At 32.1% G+C, this 26,668-nt stretch overlaps 1 protein-coding gene across 1 annotated transcript in view; it reads left to right on the top strand.

Moving 5' to 3' along the window:
- LOC111001335 (proclotting enzyme) overlaps nt 1-24,761 on the top strand; it is a 36,804-nt gene extending 12,043 nt beyond the window's left edge. Inside the window, exons 2-7 of the mRNA XM_022271201.2 lie at nt 1,852-2,370; nt 17,837-17,948; nt 21,939-22,098; nt 22,427-22,520; nt 22,821-22,988; nt 23,329-24,761. Of these exons, the coding sequence (XP_022126893.1) occupies nt 1,852-2,370; nt 17,837-17,948; nt 21,939-22,098; nt 22,427-22,520; nt 22,821-22,988; nt 23,329-23,561 (1,286 nt within the window). The 3' untranslated portion in view covers nt 23,562-24,761. The remainder of the gene's footprint in view (nt 1-1,851; nt 2,371-17,836; nt 17,949-21,938; nt 22,099-22,426; nt 22,521-22,820; nt 22,989-23,328) is intronic.
- The last annotated feature ends 1,907 nt before the right edge of the window (nt 24,762-26,668 follow it).

The following is a 26,668-nucleotide window of genomic DNA, read 5'->3' on the forward strand; positions in this document are numbered from 1 at the left end:
GTTCAATGTATATGGTATATTATGCCCACTATAGTTCTTAAAACTCGGCTTAATAAGCGCCAATGCCAAATAGGCGTTTAAATTTTTAGTATACTTAAAATATTCACTGTAAATACTAAATTAATAGTTGTGTGTGCATTTTGCGCACTAACCCTTCCCTGGGAGATACGATCTTCAATTGTTAAAAAAGGCAGTGTCTATTTTATGCGTTGACTACACTTTTTGGATGTCCCGTAGGCCGGTTCGCCCCTTCATCCTATAAAAATAGTAATACATTATTGTTTTAAAAAACACAATCAAAATCCGACACAAAAAAAAATTAATGTCTAAACTTCTGTATCGGTCATAAACTTACTTTTACGCAACGACGTTTCAGAAGTTCATCCGTTCTTTTATAACAAAAGATAGAAAGATGTCACTTTTTCCTCGTTAAATTTGAACCTGTAGGCATCCCTACTCATCGGCAAAGAAGAAATGATGTAGCCGAGAGAAAAAGCCGGCGTTAAAAAACTCTCGGTAGGTACACTTTTAAAAAAGCAAATCATCAAACAATACTTATTTTGAAACAAATAAAATGCACTATCGCAAAACCAGCTAATTAAACTTAATGCTAATCATATTTCACTGAGATATTAAAACGAATCTTATCAGATATTTACGTTCCATACAAAACGCTATCGTAAATACAATAGCCAGTTATTGTATAACACGACGCGAGCCGTGAAAGTGAAACGTTACCGTCAGCAAATAAGTCAACTGAAAATTGTTATTGTCACAGTAATTTCCAATATAACATATGAATTTATCAAAGCATGAACGTATACGTGCACATGAAAGCACAAGGCTTTTGTACTAAACGATTCGTCAAGTACGTACGATTTCAATGCGTTAATAATGTCAGCTGTTGAAAGTTCCAAACGTCTTTGATATACGTGTATAGTTAATTTCAGTTGATACGATACAATATATTTATTATATTATATGATACAATAAATTTTGAATTATTGTATGTAAAGGGGGGATAAAGCTTGCTGAGTTTCTTGCCCGTTCTTCTCAGAACAAGACCTCCTGGTAGTCTTGCGAACGGATGGCGTAGTTTTGCTCTTTCGCGAATTTTGTAAACGTTGACATTCATAAGCATGCCTTAAGTCACATCTAAATTAAATAAATCAATTTTGATTTGATTTGATTTTTGATTATTTTTTTATGAACTATGCGTGCTGGTTTTGGTTTAGTTCCAAATAACCGTCAAGAGCACTGTTTTTCATGAAAAACGCTTCCAAATTAAATTGAATCAAAAGTAGAGTGTAACATCGATAAATGATAACAATGATTCACATATATATATATGTTTGAATGATTAGGAAATTTTATAAAAAATGTGACCGAATAATGAAAACGCCAGACACTGAAGCTTCATGTTTGTGTTAAACTGTATTTGAACAATTTTTCTCAGTAATAAACTTTTTAGTTTAATCCATTTTTAGGATCTTAAAAATATCGAAACTGTAGCTCAGTAAGAATGTATTTAATGTTGTGTACAGATATATAACCGAAAGATCTTCTTTTCCATTCCTGGTGTAGCATTATTGAAGACCAGTTGAACACCATTCTCTATCTAGCTTTGATATGGGTTGATTTTTTAGCAGTTCTAATTAACATTAACGAAATATGTATTTAAAATATTATGTAAATATGCTTACGACTGTACATTTGCGATCTTTTGCCTATCTTGCTTATGTCTTCTCATTTCTATCTTGTCTTGGACTGACTGATCTGGTGATGGTATCTTAATTATTTCCGATCACTAAGCTATCTTCATACCATTCATTCATTCTTTTTTAAACACAGATGCCAACGTACCACATCGAGCTCACAAACGAATCGGCGAATGGAAAAAATATTACCAAAAAAAACCAATTGTTATCAGAAAACCGATGTTCATACAAAAAGAGGCAACGAAAAGAAATTCTATAGAATACTCAAACGCGACAGTACCAGAATTCAAACCGATATCTGATGCTCAAATAACGAAAATAAACGAAATAATGAAAGATATACTCAGTACAAAGCCTACCAATTATCGAAGAGGCAAGCTTATTGATAGCGAAACGAGCGAGACAAGAGATACAATAACGAAATCGCCAGAGAAAGACAGAAAGTACGATGATGGCTGTCCTCAAGGAGGAACTTGCGAATTTTTTGTATCCTGTTGGATGAAAGGTGGACTGTTAGAGGGTTCCTGTGGCGGGTTGCTAAAGAGTTGTTGTCACAGAGTAGCTAAATCTGGTATACTTGGAGTACAAGATTCGAATAGCATTGAATCGCCTTTCGAAGGATTCAGTTATGGCCCAGTCATAAATGATGACAGTAAGTTCATTTGGATTTTGTCACACCGTTGCGTAACATTAGAATCGTAGTTATCTCCGATTTGCATAATCCAAGACTAAAAGATCTAATCTTAAACGTATTTCGTAATAATTATCTTAAATAATTTGTTGTGCAATAAAAAATAGTTAAAATGTGCTAATGCAGTAATGAAAGTAAATTAAATTTTAATTTTGATTTTAGTTCCTGGTGTAAAGGATGTATATCAACATTAGTTTTAATAAATGTTTCCTTTGTTCATATAATTATATTATTATGTAAATAATAATTTATAAATTAGCATAAACATGAAACGTAATAATTTAAATAATGAAAATGAATAGAAAAAAATACGTTAAAAACAGTTGAACAGTCATAAAAATCTAATTCAATTTTTTATTTAAAATACAACTTAGTCTACTACATAATACTTGAATATAAAATCATTCTAGAAAAACAAATCCATAGACTACAAAAAACCGGAAAAAATTCCAGAATTTTCCAAAATTTCGACTGGTTACGTAACGGTGTGATTTACGGGACCTAACGGACTAACAGAGCTCATGTGGTCGTGGCAAGACATAGGTAGAGAGTTCCAGACAACGTGACGTCACAGGTATATATTATATATATATTTCTTTCAGCTCTTCTAACTATGTCTTGCTTCCTCACATCTTTAACTTAACAAACTAATCTGCTTTCTTTGCATGCTTGCGAACAGGAATATTATGGTAAGTGTTTATTCATTATTATTTTTAATAATAAAAAAATGCTTTAATGTGGTATTTGTATATATTTCACAATGGTTTTTTGCCAATTGTAACCTACAATCGAACCCGGACTCAACAATTGAATTGCGTTAATTAAAAACTAAACATCTTTCATATAAAATACACATTTCGCGCTCATCTTTTATTACGAAAACGTTTTTGTTCATATTAACAGCTATAAAAAGCATTTTTATCCGAAAATCTTCAAGGTGACTCATTTACATGATTGTATAACCACACTTTCACTGGCGCCAACGCGTGTCGTGCGTTTAGGGTGGCGATACACGAACTATGAGGGTCCAACGAACTACTTATTATGACCAACACTTGCGGCATAATCACTATTATTATACTCACAATACACAATATCAAACTTAAACTTTAGCTACAAATAGTGGCAGTCTTGTTTCTCTATTTAAGGCTTCTCGCTTGTATTGGTACATTTAGACAGGCTTTTGTTTTGGTTAGTTAGTTAGTCTCTAGGTCTTTGTTGAACCGCCTACAACAGACAGACAGACATAGCATTTATCACTAAAGAAACACACACAAAAAAAAAAGAAAACTAACAAAAGAAAAAAAAAGAAAAAAGAAAACTAACAAAAAATTAGTGAAAGAAAAATAAAAGAATAAGGTAGATTTTAAGTGTGTAATGTGTGTGTTGTAAATGTAAATGGTTCTGGAGCATTGTGCTGAGGGGAAGACATGTGTCACAGCGCTGGTCATACTTAAAGTGACCACTTATTCCTTGACTCAAAACGGGAACGGGAAAAAAAAGTTTTTTAAAGTTAATTAGGTAGAAAAAGTTAGTTGGCTTAAAAGTTAAGAAGAAAAAATAATAAAAATACAAATTAACAGTGTAAGTAAAGAAGTCTAGGAAGATATGTGTGTAAAAGTATATAGGCAATAACATTAAAAAAAACGAATAAAACTACTGTGAGAAATTGATAAATAAATATTTATGGGCAGATTAAAAACTAGATTTCGTGGGAATTTTCTGGGCGCTATTCACAAGCAACCGTTGCCCCAAGTATCATCGTGTATTTTATAGATTTCTCGCTTGATATGCTTGTCTGTAACGTTCTGGAGTAGTGTTGACCCTTGAGTAACTCCCCCCCATTTGCCTAAAAAAAAATACAGAAAGCTAAGACGGCTATTTTGTTTTACTTTATAATGAGAATTTTCAATTGACAATTGTTAAATTATTATTATTAAAGCTGTATTATTATGCAAGAATAGTTTACATTTCTTAGTATATGTATTAGTTGTGTTAATAGTTGTTCAAAAAATTAGGGCTTAAGAGTGTTTAAGTACTTCTAGTTGTATGGCCCCTTTTAGGGTTAAAACTTCTCCACAAACCATTACCGATTGCCTCTGTTCTGTCTCTCTTTCTTTTGTCGCCATATACTCTTTCGAGTTTGTCCAGTCCTTTTTGTTGTAAGTGCCCAATTATTATGTTTTACACTTTGTTATGTTTTAGTTATGTCATGTACGTCACTAGACATCCTTATGACGCTGCAATTTGCACGCATACTTAAAGAATTAATGTCTGCTCTTGTGACTAGTAATATTAATATATTCCAAAACTGCAACACATGCTGTTTAATTCTTAAAGGGCTGGCAACACACCTCCGAGTTATTTGGCAATGTGAGTGTCACTTGACATCAGGTAGCCTATAATGGTAAAGGCGACCTTTTTTACTAGGATATAATATTGTAGCTGACTATAAAATATTAACCTAGAAATAATAATAAAATACAAATTAAAAAATAAAGCATTTTTTACATTTTGGTTTGTGGCAGAGTAAGGGTTGCATATATACATTATACACCTTCCAAAACCGATTCCATTAACAAATTTCCAAAGTTTAGTGATATTGCTCTATATTTTACCGGTTTTTACGAACATTAAAAACCTACTACGCCAACTAATAACTTCAATAACTTTTATTTCCGCGAGTGTGAAATCGCAGGCTTTAATGGCAGGCAGGAATATGTTAAATATATGCATAATATATAGCCTTGTTTGGTCTTCCGTCGACTCAACATGAAGGTCAGCAGATTCTGAAATGTCAAAATATAGTAATTAACGTGGGCATTCCCAAAAATGTAGGTTAGCGGAGATCCGCATGTCACAATACAAATTAAATAGACTTTGTTAGCTAAGTGATGTTGCAAAAATGACTCATAGCATATAAATCACTTAAGACATTCTCAGTTTGCTATCTTTTTAAGTATAAAAGTGTTAAGATTCAAAGTGTATCAATTTATATATGTACCTTCCTTTTTAAGTATACGAAAGTAACAGACTTTATATAATAGTCTGTGGTTTGTTGTATTCTAAAAAGTTTTTGCTGTATTGTAAAAATGATTCAAAGATTATGATTATTTTCCAAAATGTAATTGGTAACCAGGGTAACTGACTTATTGTTTAGTCACACATAAATATTAAGGCATACGAGAATTATCTTCGGAACCTCGCTGACGGCAGTTAATATCAGTGTCTTATATAGTTAGCTTATCATATAAATATACATATATACACAGCAATACACAGCTTAAATAAGCTATGTAGTTATTATGTTTTGTAGTGCAAGAGTGATTCCTGATTGCACTATTTCTTTGTCCAACAAATAACGTGAGAATAATTTTATATTATAAAAATATTGTATATTTGTCAATGGTGTCTATAAAGTAAAAATAAGTCATATTATTCAAGTTCTTTAACATTAAAGTATTTCTATTATTTATATATATTTTACAATCTCGCGAAACTGAAAACATAACCAAACTTAACCATAGACATTTGGCTAATGAACCGTATAAAATTAACAGTGACATATGTCATTGATACGTCACGCTCATAACTCGCAGTCAGCTGTTGAGGAGAAATTTGACGATTCACCACGCCTCGTAATATTAGCTATGGTTACAAATAATAATAAAAAGTTAATTTTCAAGTACCTCCGTCGTTTAACGAAGTAACTTTGTGATTTTGGTTTCTCCCAGACCTGCTTACCAAAGACAAGAAATAAAAGAAATAGATATAATAGATAGATAGAAATAGTGATAAATTACAATAATTCCTAAAGATAAGTGTGACAGTGTTTTTTTTTTAATTTAAGAGCTATATACCAATATATGTAGATTACTGCTAAACGTATAATATAACAATTTATACGTTATGTTCTTATGGAAAATTTATTAAAACAAATGTATACTGCTGGTTGCATGCAACTATTGTATTTTTGTAAACAGAGCGAAAATTCTAATAATTTTGACAGTCAACCACATTCACACACTATAATATAATGTTTCTTTAAATTATACAATTCAGTTCTTAAATATCTATTTATACATCCATCTGTATCACCTCGACGTCTGTCATTCCAGAACCGAGAGTTTCTTTAGGCCCTTGCCATGCACCACTATGTGGAACCAGCTGCCCGTTGAAGTATTCCCGAACCAATTCGACTTAGGGTTATCCAGGAAAAGAGCATACCAATTCTTAAAAGGGCGGCAACGTACATGTGAACCTTCTGACAATATGTATCCAATGTCGCAGATACATGATACAAAAATATGATCAACTAATTGCGTTAACTTTATATTCGATCAACCTGCCCTTTATATAATATACTAATACATAATATCTAGTACATAGATATACCAGTTAGGTTCAAGATATAAGTTTATAGGACAGTATCGAAACGCGGAAATGTACACGCCTTTATCTCGTTGGGTAATACATTGCGTAATTTGGACGCTAGCTGCATTGGCCTAAGGCGTTCTTGGCAGCCTTTTTATCCAATACTGCTGTGTACTGTATATAATTCAGTATTTCTTAAACTCGAAACGGATTCTATAAATCATAAACGTCCTTTTTTCTGACCAGTCTAAGCCACAGTACCCAATTTGTGTAATAAACCAAACAAAACACGTTTTCTCATACATTTGGAGCATACAAAACTGCGAATCATTTCCAATCATATTTCATTTGCTTCAGTTTTGGTTATCACTGAAGCATCTCCGAATTTAAGTTCCTTCAAGAAAATGCTGTCCTATAAATAATAATTGAGCAGTATTGGCCTATTGGCATCAGCGTGCGACTCTCATACCTGAGGTCGTAGGTTCGATCCCCGGTTGTGCACAATGGAGTTTCTTTCTATGTTCGCTTATAAAATTTGCTCGAAAGGTGAAGGAAAAGATCGTGAAGAAACCGAGCCAAGACCTAAAGAGGTTGTAGCGCCACTAATTTATTTTATTTATTTTTATAAATAATAAGTTGGCGACGCTCTTGCGAGCCCACTGGTATAGCCATGGGCTCGCAAGAGCGTTACTACTACTACTGTCAGTATCACTTAACATCCGATGAGTTTGTGATGTTCTATTACTGGAACAGTAGCGGAAGAGGCAAAGAGAGCTGGTAAGACTTGGAGCGAGGTGAAATACGAGGCTCAAGACTCGCTTTGGACGCCCTCTGCCCCTCCTAGGGGTTATAGGACATGAGAGAGTGAGAGATATTACTGGAAGAAAAAAAAACGGTATATATATAACACTTTTACCGCCTCGATTAAGAAATAAGAAAATACCAAATAAAAGTTGGTATTATAAAGTATTAGTAAATGCATAAGTAAATAGTGAAAGGAACGTCGGAAGACGCTCGAGGAAACGACGACGAACGCGATTATAACGCGTGGTACAAGCACAAGATGTAGCGGATGCAATATACGACATTTATATTAATGTTTGTATCTTTCGATTTATTTAAATGTACATAATAACACAATAATTCTTAACCTATATAGTATTAACAATAATTAAAAATTGATAAATAGTAAATTGAAACAAATTTAAAATGTCCCTGTAGCAGTGTAGGTTTAATCTATATTGATATTTTCAAAATATATAGTTTCATAGCGAAGTAATACTGCAAGCAAATCAGATTTTCAATTGTTTTTCTGTCTATCTAGTACTGACTAATTTTCATTACATTCTATAGCTGATCACGATACGCAAATGTAAGTCACCCCGCCAATCTAGATGTCTAAATAAAGTACAAAAATAATTTGTTCATGAAGTAATAGCAATATTCATGTATGATAGATTATTTTTATAAATAACAATGTATAAATAGTACTGGAAGAATTTCCCTACGTCGGAGGTCGAGTACTGTTTAAAACATAATAAGGACTTAATGTAATCTCTATACGAATAAGGGATATTTTTTTTATAATTAGTACAAGTGTTAACTATCATAAAAAAATAGCATACATTTCAGAGTTTTCTACTGTTTTCTTAACAGCTATTGTTATTAATTTATTTAACATTTTTTGCATTACAATTGTAATGAGAACACTTTTATATTTCTGAAAACAAACGGCGATGTTTTTCTTATGCTTATTAATACAAAGTTTGTTAACTATAACTACTAACTAACTAAACTAATTAAAACTTTATTCACAATAATATTGTTCTATATTATACCGTATAGTCAACGTAATAATAAAGAGATATTAAACTGATATATTAATACATACATCATTGCATTATTTACTTACTCTTATAGCTTAGACCACAACTTAATGAACTGACGCCAACTTCCGCTTTACGAAATAATGTAACCAAGGGCATTTCATTATTACACACATTAAATCATCATTAAATCATTAATGAATCTTTTTATATAACTACCGGTCTTAGAACAGAATGACATATTATTTATGATTAAGACGACTGTGTTCGTAGTTTATTTTTAATAATGATAAAAGATATCGAACATTCGATCTCCGGTGCACCAAATGTACTTTCTGTATGTGCGCATCTACTGGATAGTACAGTGTAGGAAAACGGGAGGAAACCATGTCTTAGACCCAAAAAGTCGTTGTCAAGCACGGAAGGCAGATCTAGATCAGAGTCTATGGATTAAAATCAAAGAAACGGATGTAATCAATCGAAAAATAAAAGTACCATTTCAATGTAGAAAGAGTTTATTTTATATATTTTTTGATTACACTAAGATCAGAGGCCCAGAGCCCTTCTAATTCCAATAGCGATACCAAACAAATCCCGATCGATTAGTTTTTGTCCCGATCTCAAAGGTTGCATCATAAACCTTACGGAAATTTCTCGGAAATCACATAAAAAATATTTCTTCACAAGAAATGGATATTTTTTATTTTAAAATGTTTATTATGCTAACATAGTATCGGTTTTTTGTTAAGTGCGCGGGCGCATCATAAAAATTTCCTCCTATTATTTTTCTCTAACGCGCCAAAAGAAATAAAACTTCAAAAATTTGTTCCGAACGAAATTTTGAGCAGATTCATATATTTAAATGCACTGTTTGTTATGTATATGTTGTTCATAGATAAAACCATATTACATAACGAAACAAGTAATGGGGACTTGCATTCTAATACACAAAACTGTGTCAACACATTTGTATTCAATTATTCTAGAGCTTGAGTGTCCTTGGAAGTAGCCTTGAATATTATTATTCGTATTCATATCATATGCAGCATATAACAGTATTGTACTAGTGGCTTCAGCGTCTCTCATGCCAGAGGTCCAAAAAGTCCATCCAAAAACTCGACGGCGGCACAGAAGGCTGTCAATTAGATTGACAAATAGTGAAACAGATTCGGAAATTTGAGTCCCAGACCTAAAAAGGTGGTAGCACCACTGATTTATTTTCTTTTTTATTAATACCATATAGTAGCGAAATTCGAGCATTAACGGAAATCTAGTATTATCTTTTTGCTTGATACTAATACCCGTGTATGTAAACATAGCATATAAATTACATTTATTATTAACAAAACACACACCCAGAAACAAAATAACATTTTAAAATACATAATGTGTTCTTCTTTCTATTCTTTTCTCATAAAATTTTACATTTTTGTAATTCTTTCACCAAAAAATTCGCATCCCATCAATATGTATATCAATTTAATACTAAAAGCAGTTGCCCACTAAAGTATTTCCAAAGTAATTCGTATTAAGAGTGTACCAATTGTTTAAAGGCTGGCAACGCACTCGCGAGCCCTCTGGCATTGAGAGTGTCCATGAGCGGCGATAAGGTACATTAGGTGAGCCTCCTCTATAAAAATCAAGAAAAAATTAATGTTGTCATGTAAGTGAAATTTTATCCTCACTGTGCCTTCTGAAATATTTTAGTCGTGTTGGATATTTTTTCCATTAATTATAAAAGATGAAGATTATAGACATTAGTCCCTGCACACCCTTTTATAATTTTGCGATTATGACGCGTCTCCATAGAGACTAACGACCATAGACTTTACCGGGTTGAAGAATGTTAGGGAACGAGACACTTCGTTAATCAAAGTTAATTTTATCAATTAAAGCACGAAAATCTCTCCAAATCGATTTTGCCTGGGCATATTAGACAAGAATAGTAAGTGTACAATTAGTAAACAATAATAAACTCAATTACATTGATTTGTATGCATACCCTCACGTCGACACAGTTAAATTTGTTAGTACACAATACGTAATGTATGTCATATGTTATGTCATGGAGAAAGTATTGTATATATTCTTACTCATTGGTATGATTTGAGAATGGAAAATTTGGGTTACATTAATGTTTGGTCGATTCATATAATTAGCTATTGCGCGTGATTTCATTTGGAGATGAAAACACAGAAGAATTTATTTCCGGTATAATGCTTATAAAGAGTTAATGAGTGTGAGGTATTTAATATTTATATATTGTTGACTTAAATATTATTTTGAATTAATAAAAAATGTTTTTCTTCAGCACAACAAACTTTTGCTTAAAATTAAAAATGTTGATAATTAAAAGAATATATCTATACTAATATTATAAAGAGGAAAGGTTTGATTTTTTGTTTGTTTGTTTGTATGAATTGAATAGGCTCCGAAACTACTTGGCAGATTTGAAAAATTCTTTCACTGTTGGAAAGCTACATCATTCCTGAGTGACATAGGCTATATTTCATTTTCAAAAAAATAGGCATCCTTACTAAAATTACGATAACATTAACATTTGTTTATTATTTGATACAATTCTAACAGATGGCGCTGAGTTAAAGGTAGTAGTTTGGCAAGACGACGTTTGCCAGGTCAGCTAGTATATATATAATATGCTTATTTTTTATAATATTACTTAAACTGTGTGTTACTGGTCGAGTCATAAATGCATTTTTTTCCTAAATCAGCTCTGTATGACCGTCTAAATTGGCTATTAATAAAAACATACGCCATTCTTAAAATATGATACCCTGCAAGACTAAAATAGGTCTAAGTTTGGAATCGTGGAATAAATTACAACCCTTTATTCAGTAATATGAATCCTAAATATAGACAAAAGCAGAATATCAAACATTGTTTACTTTCATCTTTCTTCGTTATTTTTCTCTTTATTTTGAAAGAAGTTTTACATACCACAAAAATTCGAAATCCAAAAAATACAGGCGAGCTTAACATGTCCACAGATTAAGATTAAGTTATTACCGTTAATCATAGAGAAAACCCGGTAGAACGAAGCTGCGTTGGTGGGAATCGTTCGCGAACTCGGTATTCTGACAGTACCGAGTGTGTATATCGTTGAAGCGGTCATGACTGTAAAGAGGCATCCAAAGAGAGGCATGGAGTTGTCAAGGACCTTGAAACAAGGGGGGTCGAAATTGGGGAAGCACTGGATACATTGCACAGTGTACCTACTTGAGGAGGTTTACTACAAGTGGCTGTATGATGATGATGATAACCTTTATTATAAAAACTAAAACTGCGCGCGTGAAGAGCTTACTACTTACTTAGAAATAATCCTATAAAGTAAGGTCTGAATTCTGAGGTCTGAGGTTTATGTTGGACTAGAGGCTCCAGCGTGCGACTCTCATGGTCATGGGGGTCGCGGGTTCGATCCCCGGCTGGGGGCACAAAAGGACTTTCTTTCTATGTGCGCAATCAACATTTGCTCGAACGGTGAAGGAAAACATCGTGAGGAAACCGACATGTCTTAGACCCAAAAAGTCGACGATGTGTGTTAGGCTGATCACCTACTTGCCTTTAAGATTTAAAAATTGATCATGAAACAGATTCAGATATCTGAGGCCAAGACCTAATGAGGTTGTAGTGCCACTGATTTATTTATTTATTTTAAAACAGCGCGCGTCTGCGGGAATTCCGAAATCCCGACGTTTTTGTATATATGTTCGATATCGCTCAATATTCTTAGCTTTCAAAGATACAGAATTCGTATGTCCCTAATAATAAAAGTTAGAAGTTGCACAAAGTTGCTTGTTACATATTATTTTATATAAAGGATCAGTTGTTAAAGCTGGTTTCTTGTAACGCGTCCAAACGGATTCAAACTTTCCCTTTTAATCATTATTCGAATCCGCTTTGTACTTTTATGGTATGGAATGTGAGTCTAAAAATCCTTTGTTTAAATTTAAGTTATTGCAAAATTCTAATCCAATATTCTATAGTTTCGTCTATTAGGACAAGGCTGTGGTAAATAAATTGAAGATTTCGGACAGAGCAGAGCACAAATCGTTCTATTCCCGTTTATTGTATAATAATGTATTATCTTCATAATCAAGAATAATACTAAGATTTAATGTTTATGTAAATATTTTGTTTTAACTAGCTTACCCTTTGTTTCCTTTTGATATCTTTGTTGATTTTTTCTCGCGTGTAGATTCCCATCCTTTTACTTGAAACTGGCACAAAATTAAAACTATTGCCATAAAGAATAAACCTGCTATAATACGGTTTTAGTGATTGGCAATCCTCGACATACAAAGAAGTTTTCAAGTCGCACCAGACTTAATAATCTTTATTGTTCTATAGGAATCGTGGAATCATAATTTAATCATGCTGAATTATTTTATATATTTAGGTATTGGTGACATCCGTGACTGAAATTGCTGTACCAAACAATGTGCGCACGCAAGATGTCTTGTGCCCAATGCTAAGATACCGTGAAATAATCACTCATCATGTTGCGAAATGTATAATGTCATAAATTTAACAATTGGTACTTTAAAAAGATGTCAATTTCTGAAGGTCTCTGGTTTCATAGTCTGTGGTCATACCGCGTTTATTATCTACCAGAAATCTATATATTCATAAATATTTTAGTTAAAAGAATGTTTCTAACTTTCGCATTTATTTATTACAATATAGAGATGAACTTTCATGTTGTGGTATCTGTGGTAACACAAGAACTGTGACACACTTTTCATTTTATTCAAACCACTTTTACTGCTATCGTTCTCATCCTGTTAAATGACACGATCCCAATTTAAAGTTATAGCAATATGAAAGTCCCCGTTTGATAACCAGTCAAAACTAATAGTATTAAGTCCGATTTTGAGTAAAATTAATGAAAAAGCTTTTTTACAAGCGATTTAAGAAATGTTATATTTTACAGAGACACTATATTTACGAAAGTTAAAGAAAGCTAGGAACATAAATAAGTTCATTTTAGAAGATCATATAGGTAACAGGAAGCCTGGCGTATTTCAGCTCTTTTAACTAAAGTACCCTTTGGATCTATTGAATTATGTTAGTATATTAAAAAGAAACACAAAATACAATTTTGGATAGTGTATCTTAGAAATTATTTTAGGTAAAACACTGCAAGTATAATTAATAAATTATGAATAAGGGAGTGTTAAAATGATTTACGATTATTGAATAAAAGTCAATGGCAAAATACGGAAACAATAGTTTTCACGCTCCAATTTAGTGTGACAAATTAAATTTAATTGTTTTTGCGCAAATCTCTAAAATTAATCGTGAATTGTTTATTACGGAATGTACTTTTTTTCTTGAAGGACTTTTATATACATGTGTTCATTCAATTCATGTCAAAATGTTCGAGATTACGGAGTCAAATATTGTTTTTTCTTATTCGAATAAAACAATGTCGCTTATTGGTGTCTATGTAAAATTATACTGTTAGAGATTTTTAATGATCATAAACAATAGAACAGTAGGTAATTAATATAATATTGTCATTATTGAATTATTTTTTTTAGCCCGACCATGTTTTAGGCATCATCCGAGACAACTTCAAATTTTAGCCCCAAAATCGTGACAGAATAGGTTATCACTTGAAAACATTACAAACAGCACAATTATTCCGATTCCGGTGCCACAGTTCATAGTAATAAACAGAGAAAAAAGAATCTAACTTTGTCGTAATTTTTTGATCACTCTTTTGGCTATGGCATCGCTTTCATCGCATTCGCTAAGCAAAAAGTTTAACTTCACATCTTCATATGTTTCGTTTATTCCTTATAGACAAGTAAATTACCTGTGCCTACAATCAATCCGGTCTAAACCCTAAGACGTCTCAGCACCAGATAGACGATCAATGCTATTCATAAGTGTCAAGACACATTAAACCCATAGAAAATTTCATAACTCTATGAATTAAACTTTACAAACAACTTCCTAATACCGATTTATACAAGTTAAATCAGCGGAAGTGCAAATGTATGACCAAACACGTCTTGTATAATATTTAACGCTACGATAACTAACTTTTTTGGATCTCAATTACACTATTATGTACATAGATTATATCACTTCCAGTAGATTATAACGTGTCCAATGAAACGGACGCACGGGATGTTTATTTGAAGGCATTAAAGGCGCGAAAATCTTATGTAGTTAATTGTCACAATTCAAATTTTTAAATTAACGTCTGATTATAAGGTGTTGATCTAGAATTTATGGTGTTAGTTACAGATTGTTGTGATGTAAATATTAAATAATTTAATATGCATTAGTTATTTTTGTGTAAAATAATATTTAACTGTGACAAGTGAAATTAAAAAAAGTTTTCCTGATAATGCGTTATTTCAAGTTTTGTGTAAAATTTAATCATCATTTTCTTATAATTTTATTATTGTTATGTGGAATTGATTCTCAAGGATTTTTAAACTGGCTTTTTCCAAATTTGAAAGACCCGCCTAAAATTGAAGCCAAAACTCCAAAATTTAAATACAAAGGTAAAATAACATTACTATTTTTGTTACATTTATTTTTTATTCATTTTTTGTTGATATTGCTGTTCTGTAATATTGTGGAACGATTTTTTTGTTCTACGATCAATAGTTTTCGCAGGGTATGCGTTATAAGATATTTTACAGGCACAGATTTTTACACCAATACATTATTGTAGTTTTAGTAGGGTACCTAATTTTTTGCAATAATATATCATATATTAATGAGTATAACATGGTGGAATATCTTTTAAATATTTTTTTAAGTCCAGTTAATTTTAAGCCAATTCATTAATTAATATCAGTCAGTTAGTTTAATAAGCTCTTTATAATAGAATAGAAAAATAGTATTACGCCTTAATATAGCATACATTACAGAAGAAATAAAACTTTAAAAAACTGATTGTAAAAAAATATTTAAGACATACAGATGAAAACAAATTAAAAAGTTTAACATATCGCATAGTTTGCGTGCAATCTGCTTACTCATGGCCTGTTCATAGGTTTGCAAATTTCATCTTATTTAACAAATTTAAGTGTTAACATTTTTGTTTAACAACTTTAAACAAAAAATTTTAACGCTATTATCAGTTTTCTATGTATAGCTTTTTTAATATCTTCTATATTGTCCATTTTGACCAAATAGAAATACATATAGACTGTCAAGTATAAGTTGGCGTTCCAGTGGCGGCGCCTCCTACAACCCTCTGTGTTGCCACTTTTTTTGTTTAGTTTGGATTGATGGATATTCTTAGATATTACATTAAAGGTAAATAAAAAACTTAATAACAAAAAATTATTTTTTATAGTAATTATGGTCTGTTAGAGGCATTATTCCTTCCATGAATTCTTCAGAGTCATCTGTGTCAGAAGAATCTGAGTCGCTGCTATTCAAATCAATTAAAAATGGTTCCATTACTGTTTCAAGGCGGTTGTCTGTCATACGATAATTATTTTCAACATTTATAACGTGATTACAGTGTTTCTGCCATTCTTCAGCAGTTATTTTGGAAAATGCACTATGGATTCTCTGTTCCATGTTTTCAGAGAGGCCAGTAACATTTGTGTCTGCAAATATTCTTTTGAACGAACTCCAAATGAATTCTATTGCATTAAAGTCACAATGACAAGGCGGAAGTCTTACAGCCTTATGACCATGTTTCTTTAATATTTCATCAATTAAGTAGACATTCTCCTGATTGATTGTTTTTATAATTTCATACAATTCTGCTTTTTTCATGGTTTCCAAGTATGAAAGATTGTTTTTTTTTATGAAATCTTGCATCTCTTGTTTCTTACTGTTCATTGTCACGCGTTTATTTATTTTAATACAGTGATATGACGCATTGTCCATCACTATTAATGAATTGGGCTCTAAGTTTGGGATAAGCTTTTCTTGTAGCCATTTACTGAAGTTATCTCCATTCATCTCGTCGTGATAATCTCCACTTTTGGTCTTAGATTTGAAACACAAAAGACTATTGGGGATAAAACCTTTCTCACTTCCGGCATTCACTATGATCCATCTCTGACCTTCTGAGACTTCTGTAAGGACACCTTCAGTTTCCTCAGACTGCCAACATTTTTTAACTTTATAGCCAGGGTGTAAATAAGTCTCGTCCAAATAAACGATTGGCCTCGGATTGTCACTCCTTCTATTATTGTCTATTTCTCGTAAAAATCTTGATCGCCAGGCAACAACATCATATCGCTCCATGAGAACCATCCTTTTGGATTTATTCTTTTTATAACTAAATCCCAACTTGTGTAGTATTTTTCTGAGAGATTCTATACTACCCTTGAAATTGATGTCTGCCTTTAGATCACAATGTAATTTTCTGAGAGTAGGGACGGAATTATTTAAATAATAAGATTGGATTTTGCGTCTAATAACACAAAGATCAAAGTCATCCAAATCAGAAACAGTTAATTTTCTTTTTCTACTTTTACCTGGAGTGACTAGTTTTATCGTCTTAGCCTCGGAAGTAGTGTTCTCTGGTGTGGAATTGTCATCACAAGCTGTGGATGTGGAAGGTCCTTGAGCTGCTTGATTAGGGACTTCAGTTCTCGCTGTAAAATTACTTTCCATGATTTTTCCCTCTGAAACTATACGGTTCACGGTTCTTTCAGAAACACCTTAAATAAAACAAAAAATATTTTAAGTTATCCATCAATCACATTTACTTTCAAAAGCAATTATTATTTTTCCCTAAATTTGGGGATATAAATATCACTTTTAACTGGCAATACTTTACCTGTCAAAGCCGCTGTTCGAGCATTCACTTGTTGAAATGGAATAATCGGCCCATTGTTACGTTTCTCCTCTTCACAAAAACGTTTTACAGCTAGAATAATTTCTCTAGCTGCACTCCGCACTACTTTTGGCATGTTTCGTAATGATTTTTACACTTTAAAACACAAATTATTAGCACCGATACACGTGAGGCTACCAAGCTGTTAGAACTGTCAACACAACTGTCAAAATTAGTACCTTTTTCTGCCACACGCCAACTTACACATGACAACCTATATCTTTATCAGAACGTCAAAAAATCTGTCATAATATATTAAGTCTTGCAATTCCGAATGTGCAAAGACTATTTGTTATTGATGACGAAAGAGACAAATACCGTACGACATATTGATGTCACACACTAAGGATATACGATCACAACTAGCTATTTTTCTTTCCAGGTTGTGGTGTGGCAACCAGCAAGCAGACAGCCCAGCGAAGAATCGTTGGCGGTGATGACGCTGGCTTCGGGACGTTTCCATGGCAAGCATATATTCGAATCGGATCCTCCAGGTTATATTGTATTGCACTAATATGTCGCTTATATCTACATAATTTATACTAACAAGTTAATAAATGTATAATTTTATGAGATTCTGAGCCCAAATCATATTAGATATACATATAATATACAGTATATTTGACATATGAAAAAAAAACATATGTGCAATTCACACATGGTAGAAGTGAAACCTTCAAAAACATTTTTTTTATTATTAATCATATATAAATTAATCATTTTCCATTATCTAAATGTGTGTGTTCTTTTAAAACAGTATATTTTAATGATAAATTTTAATTTATAAGTTTAATATAAATTTTTAATTTAGGAAAAACTAAAACATCGAAAGTTTGAAATTCGATCAAATGAAAAAGCGGCAGTAAAGAGAGGCTGTATAATGCCTGCTATCTCATTTTCTCCCACGTTAAATCATATGATGAATTGATGTTTCTGTCTCTCTTTACCGCTGCATCCGGTTTGAAATCACGACGATTCGAAAGAAGTTTATCTATCTCATTTTCTCCCACGTTAAATCATATGAATTAATGTTTCTGTCTCTTTTTACTGTCGCTTTTTCGTTGCATCCGGTTTGAAATCACAACGATTCTAAAGAAGTTTCACTTCAAAATGCACTATTGATAAAGAAAGTCTGAACAGGCATTTCGTAGCTTTTAAAGAACTCGAATTAATTGACTTAATCTAAAACAATGCTGGAATATGAACAGTTGTTGATATTATGACAGTTGCTGTCTATAGGTTATGGTTGGTCTAGAGACGCTTGACCAATCACAATCAAGCTATACAATGATTCTATTTTCAAAAATATATTAAAAAGCGCGAATACTATTTAATCTGCCCGTGGTATGAAAATATTAATATGATAAATGTACAGTCGGTAAATTTTATTTATTTAATTAAAAAGCTGGCGAACGCTCGGCACACAAATCATTGGTACAAGAAAAATGAAATACAATATTCAATGCGACTTATCAACCGAGAGGTCAAAATGGTAAGTAAGGCAGGCATGGCCTACTACTAGTTAAATATTTCTCTTCTTTTCGCACAACAGCGTAACACAAATTCAAATTTTGAAAATCGTTTAACATCGTTAAGTTCTTGAGTGTTGTCATGGCAACGGGCTTATCTACGCCACCGATTGTATAGGTGGCCTTTGGATCGGAATCATTCATCCAGAATCTGCTACTAAGAATTATTTTGATGTGTCTAATAAAATATGATACCCAGAATATTTATATTAAACCCTTAGCACAAGCAATACGTCGAATTGAATTCGTATAGTAAATTTATGTATGACATTTTGGTGTGAGCGTATTTTGAAGTAAACGTAAGGACTAAAAGTTATCGTGTAGTAAATTATAGTGGTGTGATTTAGTTTACTTTTCTTTCTCATGTAAGTGACAGTTTTTTTGTTTCGAGTTTGACCTGTCAGACACACATGATTGACATTCGTATTTTTTGCTAAGGGATATGTACATAAAGTACTTGCATTTAAGTTGCTTTTATTAATTTCTAACAATGGCAACTCAGTTGCCGACTAACATACTAAACCATTAATTTCAGATGCAACATGCTTATGTCCATTTTCGAGCTAATTGGTTGGAAACAATGTTGGATAGAGAGGTAAATGTGCGAAAGAGATATACCATTCAAATTACTTTCTCTTTAAAGCCTTCATTAATCTTAAAGTATTGTAAATACTTATATAGACATTTTACAGGTGCATGTTACTGTTTTCATAGATTTCTTCTACATAAAGCATATACCTATTTTCTCAGTAAAACAACTACATTGGTATCTCGTACTTAGATGATTGGGTCGGATCACAGATCACATGTTACATATTTTTTTTATTATCTATTGCATGTTCGCTTATTGAAAACTTTCGCACATTTTTCCTCTTTGTGTAAGATAAGTGTATATCTGTGTATTTATATTATCTGTAAGTCATTTGAGCTTTACAAATAAACTTATTCCAAGACGATATTATACTTATAAATAGATAATTGTTTGGATGTTAAAGATATCTTTGTCAACACGAAAGAATTATTGTTTCACGAATCGAACCCAGGGTTGATTTAATGAATAAAATCCAGGTTCATGTCAGCAACTTGAAATAAAAAAATAATATAAATTATTGTACAATCAACTTTTATTAAATGCGAAAATTTTGTATTTTTCATTGGAAATACGTTTAAGTTTATTTGTAAGGCACTGTATCTGTATATTTGCATGACTTAGATTAGTAATAAATTGGATGGTAAAATCTCTAAATCCCTGAAGTAGGATTTAGGTATATATATTTTATTATTTATTAATAAATATTATAAAGGCCTGTTTCACACGTAACAACTATTTTACTCGAACGAACACAAATATTTTACACAACTATTGTAATATTTTAAAGCATCTAAATATATGTCTATTATAAATAAATCTGTGGCACTACAATCTTTTTAGTTCTGGGCCTCAGATTTCTGTATCTGGTTCATTATCATTTTTCAATATAATAGCCAGGTATCAGACAAAGCCTTCGACTTTTCGGGTCTAAGGCAAGCCGATTTCCTCCGAAAACAAAAAATAATAATAATACCTACTCGTAAATCAAAGATTATAGTTTTACCGAAGTTTGCAATTAATCAATGTGCTATCTTGCGTTACAATTGTGCGTGTGTAATAATAATTTTACTTTTACGTCTAGTCAAGGCTTACTTTATGCTTCCTACATTGTGTCAATCAAATATGATAAAAAAATATATTCTCATTTAAGTTAGAAAATAGTTGAACAACTGTTATCTCAGTAAGCACGTTCATAATATCATAGCATAATGTTTTAGTAATTATTAAAACCAATCAATCGCTGTGTACAAAAGAAAATAACTTATCAATTGGTACTATGTATATATTCTTTACATAACGAATAGTCAATTGAATAACAAATCATATTCTCAGTTGATGTTATTTTTGTAAATTTATATTACAAGAAGCAGTATTGGTCTAGTGGCTTAAGCGTGCGATACATTCATCTACTAAAGATTACACACTTGAATCTACTGTAATGTTTATATAAATTCATACAACTACATTATTTATTTATTTCGTAATCCTACAGCTAACATAATTTATATATAAAACGAACAATTACACTGAAAACATAGCCAGAGATGAAATACATAATACATTTAACTACAAAAAAGTTAAAAAAAATACAAAAGAAAACAAACTAATAAAATTATTCAATACATTTAACTATGTAAGTGGTACCTAATTTGGCTGTGTTGTGTGATGGTGTAAAGTGAAGGTGTGTTTGTGTGCATGTCAATTAAGATAAAGGCAATGGTTAACGCACTAAATTTAAAAAAATCTAAATAAAAGTTCAGATTAAGACCTGTAACGGCTTCGCTCTTCTTACGCACAAGTAAACGATGGTAGTGATAATAATAAATACATCTGATGACTGTGTGATTGTGTGTGTGAACAAACCTAAGTCAATGTGTGGTTGAAAAAGATGGATGGAGAAAAAATTATAATAGAGGATTAAGTAATACTCCTATTTTGATAACTATTACCGTGTGCACCGAGGCAAAGGTTTAAAATCGTTTTACATTTGTGGTTGGTAAGATGATGCAAGCTAAGGGATTTATTTTAGCTATTCTAGAGAAAGGCTGCGCGATTATTGTATTGATTCCGTAAGGATAGTCTTGCAAATTATATTATATTGTGTCCTTTTTGGGCTGTCAGAACGATGTAGAGAGAGTGTATGCCCACCAAGGTCACAACGGAGAATATAAAACTGGCGTATAGTAAATTTGCCACGTCCATGGGCTGTGGCGACTCGTTTGCACCCCTACCTAATGAAAAACTTATATCTAAACTCTATCACATAATTAATGCATTTAATGTTAGTTTATAGATTACTCACTCGTATAACGAAAAATGGCGCAAAACATTACATAAACTACATAAAAGTCATATGATTTCAGATGTGGCGGGTCCCTAATATCCCGTCGTCATGTGGTCACGGCGGGTCACTGTGTTGCGCGCGCGCAACCGCGTCACGTGCGAGTGACATTAGGAGATTACGTTATCAACTCAGCCGCAGAGCCCTTGCCCGCTTACACCTTTGGAGTTAGGACTATTAAGGTAACAATACGTAAGCTGTAGCATGATTAAGACCTGTCTGAACTAAAAAGTTAAGATTAATTGTGGGTTTATAAACCACAACAAATGGCACTAAACAGTATTTTGTTCAACTGCTATCATAATATTATTGCTATTTGTCGGTATCAAAAAGGAATTCATCAAAAATGTTCGGGAATTTAGTAAAAATTATTAATACGAAAATTAGTCATGGTATTTGATATTCAAAAATCACATTCGACCTTAGACACTCTCATCTGTATGAACAAATATACAAATATATGTATATGTGGTAAATGTATAGTCTAGTCATCAAAGATTTAACTTCCAGGTGCACCCACTGTTCAAGTTTACTCCTCAAGCGGACCGATTTGATGTCGCAGTACTCACATTGGACAGAAATGTTCATTACATGCCTCATATTGGTGAGTAACTCATAATTAGAAAGAGATAGCAATATGAATTAATAAAAAGAGATAGCAATTGTAACTGTCAGAATAATGTATGTAGCATATCGTAATTCTTGCCATACACAAGCTGACGCATTGTAGGTGTCCATAGACAACGGTTCTGGTTGACTATTTTATTGTTTTTTTTTAATTTATAAACCATTAAATCTCACATTACAAGATAAGACTAGGCTTTCTTTAACTTTTTTCCCTACATATGCAGAAATCTTTAAACTGAATATAATTCTTTTTGTTGTAAAATATGTCTGATTTCAGCCCCAATATGCCTACCAGAAAGAGGCTCTGACTTTCTGGGTCAGTACGGGTGGGCGGCCGGCTGGGGAGCCCTAAGTCCCGGCTCGAGGCTCCGTCCCCGGACCTTGCAGGCTGTTGACGTTCCTGTACTAGATAATAGAGTTTGTGAACGCTGGCATAGAGCTAATGGTGAGTTATTTCTTACGGTATTTATTCAAAATTATTTTTTTACAAATTTAAAAAGCTATATTGCATATTTTTTATAAAGTCAAATAAAAAGGTGTCGTTTAATGAGATATATTTTTTTATACACATGCCTATTTACAATATGATATTAAATCTAAACATGTAAAAACATCGCGTCACGGTGTTTCCAACTAACAAATATTCACTTATGTCATTTACTAAAAATCGTAATTTTAATCATATTTGCATCTACAAATCTACATAAGCATACTTTCTTATGTATATATTGTCAAATGAATGAAGTATTCCATATTATGAGTTTAAAATACTTTTTTTCTTTCAGGTATAAACGTAGTAATATACCCAGAAATGCTTTGCGCGGGATACCGTGGAGGGGGAAAAGACAGCTGTCAAGGTGACAGCGGCGGGCCATTAATGTTAGAACGCGCGGGAAGATGGTATTTAATTGGCGTGGTTTCCGCCGGATATTCTTGCGCGAGTCGCGGTCAACCTGGAATTTACCACAGAGTAGCGCACACTGTAGATTGGATATCACACGCTACTACGCTGGCGTAGTCTATGGATTAAATATAATCGTTGGACTATTTTAAAAGCAATCCCAAGATTTACTATCACATACATATTGCTTTTGCGGAGTTTAAACCCATAGACCCAGCTGTACCACAGAAAGCTAACTAAAGTCTTAAAACGGTGAACATATGCGACTTCTATGTCCTATTTTATAATGCTATGTTTGACTATGATTTTGAAGGACATTTCTATGTAATTCTTTTTTTTACTATGGTATGCGTAATTATCGAATATTGGGTCCAAGATAAAGAAGATTCTTCACTCCTTCACTCAGTTAATTGGTTATAGATCTGAGAGTTCAGAAGCAGCTAACACTTGAATATAGAAAATTTTAAATAAATTTTTGATCCCATTTACACTTTTTACATGTCGTAATTAATAATTTATAAATAATAAAATTGCAACTACAGAATAACGTCACATTTTTAACGACTATTTTGGCTTAATCTATGTTACCATAACTTTGAAAAGATGAAAGCCAATACACGTTCTTTTAGTTTTCTTTGATTTACTCAAAAATACTCTTAAATTAATTTTTATGTGATAGAATATTATAATAAGTTGTATATAGTTTACAGTGTAAATATTTTGCAGTCATGTTTCATAATTTACAGAGATCCTTAAAATATAACCGCTATGGATAATAGTTTCTATCGAATCGCTTCTAATGAGCTTTAACTTATTAATTTATTATTAACCTATCTGCAGATCCGGGCGTCTTTTTTTCTAGAAATTTCTACAATTTCGTGAGACAAAAATGCTAAAAAAAAGTAATTCAAGCGACTCTGCCCAAAATTATTTTATAGAACAGTTGACTACACATTGTTGTCATGTCATGTCAACTGTCAAATCATGAAGGTTTTGATTGACCACCTAATGTCATATAAATCACTAATATTATTCAGAGAGGCGCTGTAAGATTTTTGTGATCTTAAATATCGGAGATTAGCCCTGCTGAGTGAATCTTAACTTAAATTGGTTCAGTCTTCATTTTATAGCGGCTATTTTTTGCATTATCTGTAAATGTCACACCCATATAGGGAAATACAAAGATCGATTATTTTTATGTTTAAGTTGAATACAAGTTTTCATACGAATAGTGTGCTTTAATAAATTATTTACATTCGGAGTTAGTGCTATTTTTAACTTTTGTAGTTAGACTTAAGATTATCAATAACTATTTAATTAGGATAATAAAGTATATTTATTGTTAATTTATTTGTTGGTTTTATTTCGTTCTTATTATTTAATATATCCCTGATCTGTGACTGTTGTTCAGACTGTGGTGTGGTTGGGAAACTTTAAAAAAAACGCATTTATTACACACTACGAAAGACTAGGCGGGTCGAAACACATGCGCCATGGGCGAAAAGAGTAAAAAAATAACACACAGGAATCATACTCAGAGCTGAATCTCCACTCTCAGAATACATTACATTTGTCGATTTGCGCATTAATATGCCTTAAAAGGTTACCAAATATTTTACGCAACGTTTGACAATAACGTTTAATTAAATATATCAAACGCCAAGGACCATAATCAACCACATTAGTATGTTAGTAGTATTATTACCTCCACTCAGTATCCACGCTTCCTCACTTCCAATTTAGCGTCAATCTACTACGATTATAATAAATAAATAAAAAATCCTTTTAATTCTTACAGCAGAAGTTCGATTAATACACTTTACTTGCATACTATTTTTTTTATAGAACATGGGGCAAACGGGCAGGAGGCTCACCTGATGTTAAGTTATACCGCCTATGGAAATTAAATATCTTTAAAACTAAGAAACGGATTATGATGCAGTTTTTTTTAATAGAAAGAGTGATTCAAGAGGAAGGTTTATATCTATAATAACATACATTAAATAGTGGAGATGTACTGTTATTTTTGAGGTTTCTAATGTGATGTCGTAAATAATTACAGTTTTTCCGCTTACATTGCAAACGCAGGCTGAACCCTACGAGTTTTATCAAAATAATGTACTAAGTGTTGTACACATTGAAAAGGTCTACAGAAAAGTCCCTGATGGTATATGTCTATCTCTTATGGGTAGCCCACATTTTTATATACAACGTTCACAGATTTTCTGTAGTGTATTTAGTATCAGCATTGCACCCGTGCGAAGCCGGGGCGGGTCGCTAGTAAAATATAATACGATCAATATGTAGATTATTGTGAAATACATATAGGTATAATATTATTAATGTTATATAGAAATAAATAAACAAATACATAATAAATACTAGTTTATGTGTGTATGTATGTGTCACTGACCTTGTTCATTTAAATAGTACTCAATTTTATACACTCACAGAAGATTCTAAATTGTCCTTTATAATCCTAGTTACTAGAAATAAAAGTCTTACGAACGGTTAGCAGCTTTTATACATATAGTTTTAATGTTTCAGTGAATGCTATCTTGTCCAAAGAACTTCATTGTTGACATTAATAATATTATACCTATATATGTATATCACAATAATCTACCTATTTATCGTATTCTTATATATACTCATTGCAAGGTTTAAGCTTGTATGTAGATTAACTTATATTATCTTGAGATTTTTTTAATTTCTATAAGAGGTATATAATTACTGATGTGCATGTGAGCAAAATTAGTAGTCAAATTTTTCTCGTATTTTAGCCAAGCATGGTTCAGTTATGGCTTACGTCTTATAATTAAACATTCAAAATTATTTTATATTATATTGTTATTACCTATTATTAATAAATTACTAAAAGTTATTACATAAGTTAAAAGTTTTACATTATAGACTACAGTGTAGTCACGTAGTGGAGACTGGAGACTCAGAAGTCAGTGTTATATAATACTTAATAGCTAACTATTAATTTATAAGTCCAAACTCCAATGTAATTACTTACTAATTAGCTTATTTAATATAGATATATGAATTATAGCTGGATTCGTCGCGATTACGCGAGGCTCAGCTTTCAAAAAAGTCCAAAATTCATCAAAATCGGTTCACGTACTATTCAACATGTGGAGGTTATATACTAATATTATAAATACAGCAATAGCGCGTTTTAAATACGTGCAGCGCCATCTATCGGTAAACAGCAAAAG

The sequence above is a fragment of the Pieris rapae genome, chromosome 15 (assembly GCF_905147795.1).
Source record: "Pieris rapae chromosome 15, ilPieRapa1.1, whole genome shotgun sequence".
Classification (NCBI taxonomy): domain Eukaryota; kingdom Metazoa; phylum Arthropoda; class Insecta; order Lepidoptera; family Pieridae; genus Pieris; species Pieris rapae.